The sequence below is a fragment of the Morone saxatilis genome, unplaced genomic scaffold, assembly GCF_004916995.1.
Source record: "Morone saxatilis isolate NCDOM2014 unplaced genomic scaffold, NCSU_SB_2.0 Contig16, whole genome shotgun sequence".
Lineage (NCBI taxonomy): Eukaryota > Metazoa > Chordata > Actinopteri > Moronidae > Morone > Morone saxatilis.
The window spans coordinates 384,889-398,457 of NW_023339718.1; the positions used below are offsets into that span (position 1 = coordinate 384,889).

Consider the following 13,569-nt stretch of genomic DNA (forward strand, 5'->3'; position numbering starts at 1 on the left):
TAAAAATATTCCATTACAAGTAAAAGCCCTGCATTAAAAAAAGTAAAGGCACTGTTATTACAAAAATGTACAAAATGTAAAAAGTACAGTACTCATAGTGCAGGAAAAATGCCCCTGTGAGTGCACTGTTATATATTATATTATTGAATATTTTTACTAATGTGTTGATGAACTGATTGTTAGGTAGTTTACTGCATCATATTTAATAAACTCATAATATATAGTACATAAAATCTTAATCCATAAACTAACTTAACAGTCAAGTGATTGTAGAGTTATTTTGTACAAAGGGTTTTGCATGAAAAAGTATTTTTTGTACAGGGAAAGTAAAATGCTGAACAATGGTTCAACCAGACAAAAAGGGCAGAAAGAGACACAGAAACCTCTGAGCAACAGTTAGAAAGGAATATAAGAAAACATCACTCATTGGTAAAATAAATTGGAAACTTAGCATCAAAATCTGTGCAGATTTAAAATGTAACAGGTCCATGTTTCAGTGTCAGTTGCACAATAATGCCTATAACAAACTGGAATTAACAGGCGTATTGCTTTAGCAAAGCTACTTTTAAAACTAAGAAGTAGAAATAGAAGGTTAGTGTGGGGTTAGCACTATTAGAACTGGATCACGAATATCAGCTGAACATACTATGGACTGACAAAAAACCTGTCCAATGCTACCACTGAGTAGGCTGCAGAAGGCCTAAAGAAAAGTGGGTTCTTTATATATTTAGAGCCTAGTTGCACTGTTGTGCTTCAATAATGATCTATGGTCACTTACGCTTTTGTAGACTATGGTATTTGGGGGGGGGGTTACAACAGTATCCTTATTTTGGGGCCAAAACTATTTCAAATGTTTCAAATAATACATTTGGAGTTCAAATTATACTGTTTTTATATATGTTAAAATAGACATTATTAAAGGAAAGACGAAAAACAATACAATACAAAAACAGGTGATTCCAAACTTTTGAAAGGTAGTGTACCTCTGAAGTGTAGTAGAAATTGTAGAACTATAGTAACTAAAGTAGCACAAAATGGAAATACTCAACTAAAATATCTCAAACTTGTATTTAAGTACAGTACTTTTTGCTTGTGATTTTTACTCCGCTGTCTCTTTCAGAGTGCTGCAGCAGCTCCCAGCCCCGTCCTAGGGAACCTTCCCCCAGGAGAGGGCATGCCTGTGGGGCCAGTACCTCCAGGATTCTTTCAGGTATGCGGTTCATACACACACACACACACACACACACAAGCATACACAGAAAGTGCAATAGAGGGTCTTACACATACAGTATTAATATAATTTTTCCATATGTGAGTATGTCAGTTTAATTCATGAGACTGTTCCTTGAAGAAAAAATATACTTAACTGTATGTATTAACGTACTCTACCTTTGCATATGTGTATAATATGCATTCATCTTTTTTTGTGGGGGCACCACTGTGTGTGTGTGTGTGTGTGTGTGTGTGTGTGTGTGTGTGTTTTCAAATGGAGAGAAAAGACTCTGACAGGAGCAATAAATCTCTCGCAAACAAAAAGTCACACATGCAGCTTCTCCCCAGATCATCTCTGTTCTCCATCAGAAGGACTCGGCCAGTTGTACATTGATTAACCGTCATTATCAGTCAAACTCAGACGCTCGCATCTGACACACAGATCAATAGCCTTCATAGGCATTTCTCCGCTCCGCTTTCAAAAAACTCAAACTTTGAGTTTGAACAGCCTTTTCCATCTCCTTCTGAAGATCAATTGTTCTTTGAAGACAAGCTCTTGTCAAGACCTATCGGTTAAAGAAATGCGACAATTATCAGATTGCCAGTTCTTCATTCAGGTTCCATAAAGTGACTTGCATATAGACCAGTTCAGAGAATGTCACAGAAGGAACTTTATTTTTTGAATTTTATGATAAACTAAATTTTATTGGGAAAATAAATGCAGATGACAGATAATACACAATAATACCCGCAAAGATATATCCAAATATCTACCTTTCAGCGTCACTCATTCGGTTTATTAATTTAGTAACTCTGTTTTACGTTATTTGCATTTACCTTTTCATTTATGGATTAAAACATTGTATTAAATCATAAAAGTACTTAAATAGACTAAAATACTTTAGCTGTTTTCCTTTGATGGCTCTTCTGCACTGCTTGAAGATGAGAAAAGGGGTAATTAAAGAAAAGACCCTGATCAAAACAAGTGGACCATTGCTCTCTAGTGGCTAACTTACTGTATTGCTTCTCCCAGCACTGCACAATAATAAGATTATGCAGGCTGGCTTCACTGACCACAGTGGCTTTAGTTCAGCAGACATAGCAACAGCATTGCTACTGTCTGTGGTGAGGACAAGTGAAAACCCACTCACAGCTGCAAAAGAGCTTCTCACACATGCTGCCAAACTGCACACAGTTAACACATAAACTTGCATCATTATTAACAAACCTCATCTTTTATTCTCTCATTCTTTTTCCATAAATCCAAACCAATGAAAATGCGGTCGGCTTCCCGACTCTGCTGTCATGGCACTGTTGTTAAAGGAAAATGAGCCCAAAGCACAACAAAAGACTTGCAGTAGCTCTGGCTGGTTTCCTGTTTTGGAGAGTGAAAAAAACTTGATGATGCTCTATAGCACAACACTTTTGTTTCTGTGCAAGGGGTTATAAAAGAAGGAATATTATTTGTGACCTGGTTTGGCACAGGATGGTATATTTTGTCATGTTGTTTGGTTGTTTGTCTTTCAAATAAGTCAGTTTGTATTTAGTAAAAGTATATTTAAAAAAAGTTTATTTAGATTTACATGTCCTGTGTTAAGTAGGAAATGTTGTGTTACAGAGTCTTTATATGGACAAGTTTGTAAAGATTATGCATTTATGCTGTTTTTTTCAGCCATTTATGTCACCTCGGTACCCAGGAGGACCCAGACCACCCCTCAGATTACCCAATCAGGTAAGAGCCATACTGACACCTGCAGGCAAAAGACAGAACTGTGGATAGTAGAAATGAACGATCTGTGTGATAGCGATAATAATCCTAGGGATGGATCCTCTTCTCTCTGTAGGGACTTGGAGGAGTCCCAGGTAGCCAGCCTATGTTACCCAGTGGAATGGACCCCACAAGACAGCAAGGTACACATACACACACTGGTATGCACAAACACAAACATAAGCAGCACCCAGTTTATCAAAGAATAACACTGCCACTGTTTTTTCTTTGGATTTTATCCAAAAATAATTTTCTGCGGAGCCACGGCCTTGAACTTTTGCCATGAAACCAACATCCCTAAACTATTAACAAGAATCCACAGTCACGTTTGCGGTTCTGTAAAGCTGTGCTTAGGCACAGTGGTTCTTTGACTTAAATGCTAATGTCGGCATGGTACAATGCTCAATATGACAATGCCAACATGCTGATCTGTGGCATGTTTTGTTTTGATCTTATTTTAGCATCTTAGCATGCTATGGCTACTGAGCATGTACGTTTTGCAGGTATTTGGCCTGATGATGGCGCTAGATGAAAGGTTAAGGGATCAGCAACGTTATTTCAGTTCTTCCTGTGGGGAACATGAATGTTTGAACCAAAATGTGTGCCAATTCATCTAGTAGATATTGAAGTATTTCATTCAAAATTAAAAATGTCACCATCATGGGTGCACTAGAGGAAAAATCAGGGGGTCGGCAAGTCATTGGGATTCATCCTCTGGCAATCCAGTAAACAACTGCTGATATTTCACTCTTGAACAAAGTTGTGGACCGTAGAGAGAAATATAAGACAGTAAAGACATATTTATTCAGTACATTGGTTGCTATAGTTTATCCAGACAACACATAAATTATGTAGAGGGTTAAAAGACTCAGGATGTTCAGTTACTGTTCAACTCAACTCTTTCTGAACTGTAAATGTTGTATGATAGTTGGTGACAGACACACAGGTCACATGATCTCAAGAAGACATAAATTTTGTATGTCTTCTTGGGGTTTTGAAACAATACAGTGTACAGTGACACATAACCAAAAATGGATGACTGAACAATATAAAACTTACCCTAGTCTGACAAATTTGAATCCTGAATACATGGCTCTGGAACAAACTAATTGCTGGTTGTGGTTTGACTGTTTATCTATGTTCCAGGACATCCAAATATGGGAGGACCAATGCAACGGATGACTCCACCCAGAGGCATGGTACCACTAGGACCCCAGGTATGGGACCAGATAAGTGGGGATATTTACAAAGCATTGGTTTTGATAGTTACTCTCATGTAGACACAGCTGAGGACATTTTGGTGTTTTTGTTTTAGAGCTATGGAGGTGGGATGAGACCACCGCTAAATGCCCTGGTTGGTCCTGGGATGCCTGGCATGAACATGTGAGTGGTATCTACATATTGTTACCTATAGGCATGCAATGTAAATGTAAATGACCTCCCACATGTCTCTCACTCAGAGGGGACAGAATTAAACTGAAAATGTCCTTAATCTCTGACTACAGTAGATGCAGTCAGCCATTTACTTTACAGTATGTAGCTTTTGATTACAACTTTACTGTTTGTTCTTAGCTATTAGAGGTCTACACGCGGAGCTAGGAGCCAGCTTTGCTCTATTTTGTCTTCCTTTTTTAAATGTTGTTCCCATCACCTCTCTTGGGCAACTGAAGAATTTGTTGTTGCCAACTCTGCTCAAATGAATTGGGAACAAAGAAGCCTGCCAAAAGCAGAAAACTAATGTGTGTGTGTGTATGTGTGTGTGTTCCAGGGGGCCTGGTGGGGGTAGACCTTGGCCAAATCCTCCAAACTCCAATTCGGTAAGTGCTGTAACAAAGACACCAAACAGAGAGTTATTTGATTTATTTCATCATTTACTACTGTATTTTTTCAGACCCCTTACTCTTCTGCATCTCCAGGAAGTTATGTGGTATGTATGTTTGAGTTTAAACTGCTGCTGTTCACTAGTTGTACAGGTTGCTTTTCATTAGTTCATGTATGAATCTTATTGAAACCAAAACTGTAATTTCAGGGACCTCCAGGAGGAGGTGGGCCACCTGGGACCCCAATAATGCCAAGTCCAGCAGGTAAGCTCTGTATATGCATGTGTGTGTGTGTGTGTCGGTGTTGTCTGTTGTGCTTTGTGTTTGGTGTGTGTGTTGGTTGGTGTGTGTTGTGTGGTGTGTGTGTGTGTGGTGGTGTGTGTGGTGTGTGTGTGTGTTTCTGTTTATGCTCTCTAATCCTTTTATTGTTTTCCATTTGTTATGTCAGATTCAACCAACTCTGGTGACAACATGTACACTATGATAAACACAGTCCCTCCAGGTGGAAGCCGACCAAATGTGAGACATTTTTCTCTCTGTATATCACTGTGTCTACTGAAGTGCAGATGCTTATGGAATTTGTGTGTGGGTGTAATAGCTCTTTGATATAAAAAAAAAATATGTATTGTTTTTACTTTTTGTTACTTTGTTAATGGTTAATTTTGTTACAGATCATTCATTATCATTGTCTCCTGTGTATTTTCTCCCCAGTTCCCTATGGGTGCAGGTGGCGATGGTCCATTAGGGGGGATGGCTGGTATGGAGCCCCATCACATGAATGGATCATTAGGTATCAGGAATAAGTAGCTGGTACAGTGTGTGCCGCAGTGACACTAAGTCTCTGATTATGTTTTTCCCCTAATTTGTCACATAATTTAAGATAAACAAGCATCAGTTTACTAACAGTGATTTGTGATCTTTTCATACTTGTGTTCCCTCTCTCAGGGTCAGGTGATATGGACAGTCTCCCCAAGGTAGGAGAAGATATTTATCTACTTTGAAACTCCAGTTCGCAATTTCACTGCACATCTGGTTTTTGTAGCTTTTAACTTAATGGTAATGTGTGTATTAAATACGTCTTTATTACAGAACTCTCCTGGTAACCTAAGTATGAGTAACCAGCCTGGGACCCCCAGGGAGGATGGAGAGATGGGAGGAAACTTCCTTAACCCTTTTCAGAATGAAAGTGGAAGTAAATTGTCATCTACTGTCTGGTATGATTATAGGGATCTCAGGCTTCATACCATAACTATTGAGGTTAAAGGACCAGTGTGTAGGATTTAGTGGCATCTAGCGGTGAATATGCAGATTGCAACTAATGACCTGGGAATGACAAACAGGACAAAGTGTGGGAGGACACAAACCTTGTGTATAATGCGAAAGGTCCTATCTACCAGTGTTTGGTTTGTCCATTCTGAGCTACTCTAGAGACGTGGTGGTTCAACATGGTGGAATCCATGGAAGGCGACCCGTGGTGTCTGTAGATAGGCTCATTCTAAAGTAACAAAAACACAAAGATTTTCAGGTGATTATACACTAATGAAAACATACCTATGAATATTATATTCTGTTTCCATTTGCCAATATATCCTCCTAAATGTTACACACTGGACCTTTAGGTTAAAAATGGATTTACAAAATGTTGCTTTTTTAAGATTAGTTTGACATTTTGGCAAATACACATATTTGCTCCCTCTCAAATTTGTACAGTAAAATTTAAGCTATAGCCGGCAGCCAATTACCTTAGCTAAGCATAAAACTGGTAAACAGCTATCCTGGCTCTATCCAAAGGGAAAAAAAGTCCACTTACTAGCACCAGTTTTACTAGTGAACATATTATATCTGATACACCAAAGTGTATAAACAACAGGCTCTAGCTTTATGGGGATTTATGTATTTGACTATTTCTTGGCTGAGAGCAGTGTCTTTCTGGAGTTTCCACTGGTCACCTGGAAACCTCACTGTGACAACAAAAGTCCAGAAAGTCACTAGGGATTAAATAAACAAAACATAAGGATATAATCTTCAGAGGTACTGGTAGGTAGATTTTGTTGCTAAAAGGCCAAGCTAAGTATTTGCTATCTATAGATATTAACCATACAAATGTGTTATTGCATTCATGTAAGGAAGAAAGCAATTAAACAAGCATATTTCCCATAATTTTAAACTTTTTCTTAAATGTTTGAGAAGTTTTTTTAATGTCAATAAACAATTCAGAGTATTTTGGAATTGGGTTTCTAATTCAGGGTACTGCTGTATAACAGTAAAAACTTTTATATATTTTATAAGTTTGTGTTTGGTACCATGTCTGTATTTCTCACCTGTGTGGGTATGTATGGGTGGACCAGAGGGTTCACCCTGGTTAACTAGAGGAAAGCCAGAAGACAGAACAGAAGGGTGTCACTTAAACTATGTTTTTGTTCCGGACAAGGAATGTAGTGACCCTGGAATCATTTGGCTTCATAGTGCAGTGTCTGCCTTTGTCTCAGTGCAGACTTGGGGTTGTACTTTGGTTCTACTCAGCATCTGACCACTCTTCCAGGAACCCAAGAATCAACTTGTGGCCTATTTGCCTTTTTCACACACACTCACACATACGTATTTCTCCCAATCTTATCTCTGCAGTATTCTCCAAACATGACGATGAGCGTGTGAAGGCTCTGGAGGCACATTTGGTCAGTCACTCAGTAAGCTGGTGTGGATCGGTGAAAAGCAGAGAGACAGGATGTGATGTCATCTAGGCCAGTGACTCTTCCTCCACCACCACCTGCGTAGTCAGGACATTTGGCCCAGGCTCCGTCCTTCTACTATCCCCCCCATCCCTCCATTGTTTCTGTCCACGTCTCTTCTCCCCTATTTCTTCTCCCATTCTAAGTGGTGACTCTGCTACATTCATCAGTTCTTCCTCTGCAACTATGAGACTGTACAAAGGAACCAAATTGAAACAACCCAGAGGAGAACTCTTTGTATATTTGCGTACAGTGTGTATGAGACTGTGAACACACTCCAGTCACTGTCACAGACAGATGTCTCTGCCTTTTGCATCATATCACACCCAGAAAGTTCATGCCCAGAAACAAAAGGCCAGATTCCTATTTATCCTAAATTAACCATTTTAAGGATCTAAAGAGATAAACACACTTTTTGATTGATGATGAAATTTAATCTGACTGGATGTCACAAGGAACATCTTTTGTCTTTTCTTGGCAATTTATTTTGTCCATTACTGGAATAGAATTGGAGAGACATCACACTCATATTACCATGAGGTTTATTTGAGGCTTGTGCAGATATTTGTCTAGTAATTTAAAGTCATTTTAAATGTTGTGGTTGTCTAAGATGACCACTAACATTGCATTTTATGTTTTATACTAAGAAGTTTTTCAATTTTCGTCCCCAAACTCGGCCACAAATGTGGAAAATGTAAGATGCCTCACCCGTATCACATGTTTGCAAGGCCTGATTTGGCAAATGAAGCGCAGATCAAAGTCAGCTCTTTGGTCAGACTTTAACCATGATTTGCAGAAAGCCTTCAGCACAACCTGGAATATTTGCCTGCATTTTGAATTTAAAGTCACATTGAATGGTTATTGGGGGACAATTGCTTTTTTCAAAGCTTAAAGTGAGACTATGTTAATTGTGTTGAACAGTGGCCATTGTTGCTGCAAGTGACGATTACAGGATAGGATAATGGTAAATGCTAAGACCGATACAGTGAGAGTCATATGATCCAGTGATGGATTAAAATGGCTTAGTAAGTGGCCCCATTATAGCGTAATATCTAGCAAAATTTTGGTAACATTAGCTAACATTCAGCAATCAGAAGCTACTGGTCAAACCAGAAGTAAGGCTCAGGCAGCAAAACCCCAGAAGTGTACTGAACTGAGAAATGTGAGTTGTATTGCTTATGAATTCAACTTTCTATTTTGTAAGAGTAATAATGTGTTTTTCTTTATCCAAAACTTACATAACTGGAGAGCATTGAGGATAGGACTGAAAGTTTTTTCATAATCAAGTCTTTTGGTATTCAGTAATAAACCCTTTGTTGCAATTCAAACAGCAAGACTCCCCAGTATGAGCGGTATACCGAGTTTCCTTTTGGAGGATTTTATAATCTGTTCACTGCACGATCACAGGACAAAGTTTAAAATGGGGATGAGCAAAAGATACTGCATGTGGCCATGTTATTAAACAAAAAGGGGACACTGAACCTGTACATGTGATTTGTTGGTTTTCTTTGCTGAGGCCTGTCTCAAATCTAGTTATTTAAATCGTTATCCAAATGTCCTGGAGCCGCAATGTCCCACATTCTCTGGATGTCAAAATAGGAGAGAAAAAGAACTCAAAAACAGATGACCATTATGGATGGTAAACTGCAAGACACAAGCTTATAAAGTCACTTTGGTCACTCATACTTAATTGTCATCCGGATAAACTGTGATCTCAGTGTGATGTAAAAGGATGGTTGGTACAGAAAGCTAAAATAAGCTTGTTTTTAATCAATGTTTTAAACTTTTTTCACTGCCCAAGATGTATTATCATCATGTACAAAAGGTTGATATGCCTGTGAACATTCTCCTTTCCCCTCCCTAACTGCAAAGTGTACAGCTCACAAATGTAGCTCCTCTGTCTTGTATGTGTATTTGATATTATTATTATTTAAAGAAAAATCTGGAGGGAATTATTGCAAAACGGAGGGATGGACTGCACCATCACAACTGAACAGAGATATTTTATTTTGTTTTGTGCTAGATTGAAGCCATAAGTGGGAGTACAAGAAGATGCATTTGTAAATTGGATCATGTTTTCTGTTTTGTGGCAGTATGTGGGACTCCATTTGTGATGTGTTGATTTCCTCTTTTTTATTCTTGTATTATGTTTTTGTAAATACACAGAGAAGTATTTCATGGGTTTTAAATATGCTAGTATAAAGCTTCTCTTCCCTTAGTCAAAGTGTCAGCTCTTTTCATTTGTAAGCACTGTGTGTACACGAACAGGGTGTATTTGAGGGAATTTAAGGTTATCACTTGTTATGTCCTTGTATTGTACAGCAGAGCAGTGTCTCCAATGTGACAACGTTTAAGAACAAAGTCCGATTGTGATCCTGCCAAAGGCCATTTTTTTCAACTGAGCTTTGTTCCAGTATTACTGGAACTGGCTGCCACCCACTTTGTGACTGAATTTTGGGAGCATTGGTCTAGAGATGTGGGCCTTTCACCAGAAGGTCGCTGACAGTTTGCCAGATAAATGTGTGTAGGTAAAGAGAAAATAATCTATCCTGATTTATCCCGCCACCGTCTGATGAATCTGTTTGGGGAAAAGGCAAGGTCCCTCCCTCAGACAATCAGTCCCATAGCTACAACCACTGAGATGCCCTAAGCAAGGAAGTTGGATAGCTTTCAAGTGTGAACCGCATGACTGCAAAGTCTACCATGATAAATACAAGTTTTTTTTAAAAAGAACTGAAAAAGAGAAACAATGAGAATTAATCAGAAGATTGATACCACCATTAAAGGTCCAGTGTATAACATTTAAGTGGCTCTATTGGCAAAAGCTGAATATTCATAGGCACATTTTTATTAGTGTACAATATTAGTGCACTAAATATAAGAATCATGTTTTTGTTACCTTAGAATGAGCCGTTTTTATCTACAGAGAAGGCAGGTCCCCCGATCCCCTGGGGGGATAGTCCTTCTACTATCCCCCCATCCCTCCATTGTTTCTGTCCACGTCTCTTCTCCCCTATTGCTTCTCACATTCTAAGTGGTGACTCTGCTACATTCATCACTTCTTCCTCTGCAACTATGAGACTGTACAAAGGAACCAAATTAAAACAACCCGGAGGAGAACTCTTTGCATTCTGGCACAGGCTGTACATACTCCTAGATGACACTTAATCCCGCACACTGGTCCTTTGACTATAAAACTACAGCGAGCTGGCAGTTATCATAGAATCAGGGCAGTAACAGCCTTTTCACACATTTATTTACACTGTGGCTGGAATCCAGTATAACACTTTTGCCAACTTTAGAGGTCCACACATAGTGAAATAAGAGCCCGTTGTTCTGTAGTTATAATGTAGTTGCCACATTATTATACGCAGCAGCACACTCAAGTCACAAGTCAAAGAGTGACAAAAATGTGACAGCTCCACTAAACAGCACAGTCAGCACTGCAATTCAAACAAACTGTAGACTGCCCACTTGACATGTTACTCTTCAACCCCCGCCCCCAAACTTTCTCCTCTCCCTTATTTATGTCGCTCCACCTCAGCTAGTCTTCACTGTGGCCTTCCTAGAATAGAGTGATCCTGATCTTGCTCTGGTATATAGTTGGCTGTCATTTGACTTCTAACCATGGTTGTTCAGTTTTGTTTTGCTTTGTTGGCTTTCTCCTCTCTGACTGCTGCAGCGGATCCAGAATGTGAAGAGCTGGTGAAACCTCTGGAGGATCGAAGCCAGGTACGTTGTCCTCAGCATTTCTAATCAGGATAAAGGATTTTGATTCTGGATTTTGATTTGTTTTAAAAGGCTTTACACTGGTTGTTTTGCATGACCTAACTTAAAACTTATATTGTTATTGTTTGTTAATAACTGATAGCAAAAATGGTTTCAGTTTTTATTCTGTGTTCATGAAGGCCCAATATTTGGGATTTGAGAGCCACAAGCATCCACAAGCTAGAAGGAGAATGTGTGTTCGGGAGTTTCTTGAACTTTAACATAAAGAAAGTCTGAACACTTATTAGCAATACTAATTGTAGTTTGCAGGTTGGACATTTTTTTTGCATATTGTTAAAATGTACCATGCATTGTCCTAATCAGATTTCAAAGGCACTTCATGAATAAACAGGATTGTTGGATTTGTGCTCCAAAATCTCCTCACCAACATTTATTTTTTTATTTAAATTGTATTTAAAAAATTGCTATAGATAGAATATAATATAATAAAGTTTTCATTTTGCATGTATGTGTCTAGTTTTCTGGAAAATGGATATTCTATGTTGGAACATCAGACAACCAAGACTCCATGGAGGAATTTAAAACTATCAACAGCTCCTGGATTGAACTCTCACTCATACCTGATAGTGAAGACATGACCCTCCGCTGGGCAGACAAAATGTAACTGTTGATCTTTTGAAAGTTATTACCTTTAATGCAACCAGTGCATAAGACTTTATGTGCTTATTATATTCGCCTCTCCTTTTAAGGATGGATGGAAAATGTCATCTTGGAAGCACTAATTGCACTTTCACAGGAAACTCCACCAAGGTGACATGTAAGTAAATAATGATACATATTATTAAATGTGCTTTAACTCACGATTACTGGAAATACATAACAATATGTTAATGTTATTTCTACCTCTAATAGTCCACTTTGACTCCTCCACTTATGAGAACGTTGGGAGGCACCTAGTGACCTGCCCTGACTGCCTCCTCTGGACAGATGACTCAGTGATGAAGGGCAAAAACGGGGAGACCAAAAAAAGCAGAAACCTCTACCTCTTCAGTGAGTTCACAGCTGTCTGTAACTGTCTGCATCAACCTTTATGTACACCAATGTGTAAAACCCCAAAACTCTGAATTTAAATTCTTTATTTAATAGATGTTTTTAATAGGTAACTGAGATAACATTAACTTTTACCTCCCTCTGCCTGCCCTACAGCAAAGTCTGGGACATTGGATGCCTCTCATCTGGAACACTTTAAGAAACAGGCTGCGTGCCTCAACTTTCCACCAGAATTCCACTTTGGAGAAAACAAAAGTAAGATGCTGCGGCCTCTCTCTGTCTTTGCCACTACGCACACAGTAAACAGTAAGATGCAACCTGATTTCCTGCCTCTGTTTCAGACCTGTGCCCTGATGCCACAGAGGATCCAAAGGAGGAAGATCAATAGAGAAACACATGTTGACGCAACTGTAGTCACCTGCACCTAAAATCCTGATACCTGAGTCCTCCATGAGTCAAATTTGTATTCAAGTATGCTTGTTACAGATGATTGATATATATGAATGAAGAGAACAGCTTTTTTCATCCTGCAAAGGGAGACGAGAGGGATTATAGCTTTTTAAAGTTTGTCTCTGCCTTGTAAAAACAAAAACACTACTTACCTGTTGAAGTTAGTTGAACCAAATAGACTGACTTCACGTTTACTGTCAGATTCATGAATCATGATGGATGCCACTAAAATGCCTTTTTCTTGTATGCATATAAAGCTTAACAAAAGGAAACAGTGTATGTTTTCATGCTTCTATTTTACATAATGCAACACATTTGTACTTTCTGGCTCTCTGCAAGTAACTTCCAACAAGCCTCCAGTTATTTCTACAAAAACATTGTCCAACACAGACTGTCAACTTGTCGGAGGGCCCCTTGAAGGATGAAGAGCGACAGTTTTACAAGGCTGTGAGAAATGTCTGATGCAGTGCAGCCCTTTCAGAAGTTGTCTTGCCCTGTGTTGCGATTTCCATGAAAGATGAAAAAGTTGGTGGCTTTTCACCTTGTTTTTCTCTCACTTAATTTCACATGATTCACTTTCAACCATTGTGTATCTAAAAATATTTACTGTAAAAACTAAAATTGTAAAATTTCTCCCTGACGCCTTAATTAAGAAATTACGAAAATAAAGTCGTAATATTACCAGAATAAAGTCATAATAATATGAGAAAAAAGCCCTAATATTACAAGAAAAAAGTCGTAATGTTACGAGAATAAAGTCGTAATGTTACGAGAATAAAGTCGTAATAAGGACACCAACAGACTGAACAAA

The 13,569-nt window shown here is 38.6% G+C and overlaps 1 protein-coding gene across 1 annotated transcript in view; it reads left to right on the forward strand.

Annotated features, from left to right (window-relative positions):
• The window catches only part of si:ch211-130m23.3 (uncharacterized protein LOC558547 homolog), a 53,771-nt gene extending 44,024 nt beyond the window's left edge, over positions 1 to 9,747 (forward strand). The window contains exons 5-17 of the mRNA XM_035658627.1: positions 1,121 to 1,210; positions 2,885 to 2,944; positions 3,057 to 3,123; positions 4,127 to 4,197; positions 4,296 to 4,363; positions 4,749 to 4,797; positions 4,872 to 4,907; positions 5,010 to 5,064; positions 5,249 to 5,319; positions 5,512 to 5,590; positions 5,746 to 5,774; positions 5,890 to 5,988; positions 7,426 to 9,747. Of these exons, the coding sequence (XP_035514520.1) occupies positions 1,121 to 1,210; positions 2,885 to 2,944; positions 3,057 to 3,123; positions 4,127 to 4,197; positions 4,296 to 4,363; positions 4,749 to 4,797; positions 4,872 to 4,907; positions 5,010 to 5,064; positions 5,249 to 5,319; positions 5,512 to 5,590; positions 5,746 to 5,774; positions 5,890 to 5,988; positions 7,426 to 7,455 (804 nt within the window). The 3' untranslated portion in view covers positions 7,456 to 9,747. The remainder of the gene's footprint in view (positions 1 to 1,120; positions 1,211 to 2,884; positions 2,945 to 3,056; positions 3,124 to 4,126; positions 4,198 to 4,295; positions 4,364 to 4,748; positions 4,798 to 4,871; positions 4,908 to 5,009; positions 5,065 to 5,248; positions 5,320 to 5,511; positions 5,591 to 5,745; positions 5,775 to 5,889; positions 5,989 to 7,425) is intronic.
• The last annotated feature ends 3,822 nt before the right edge of the window (positions 9,748 to 13,569 follow it).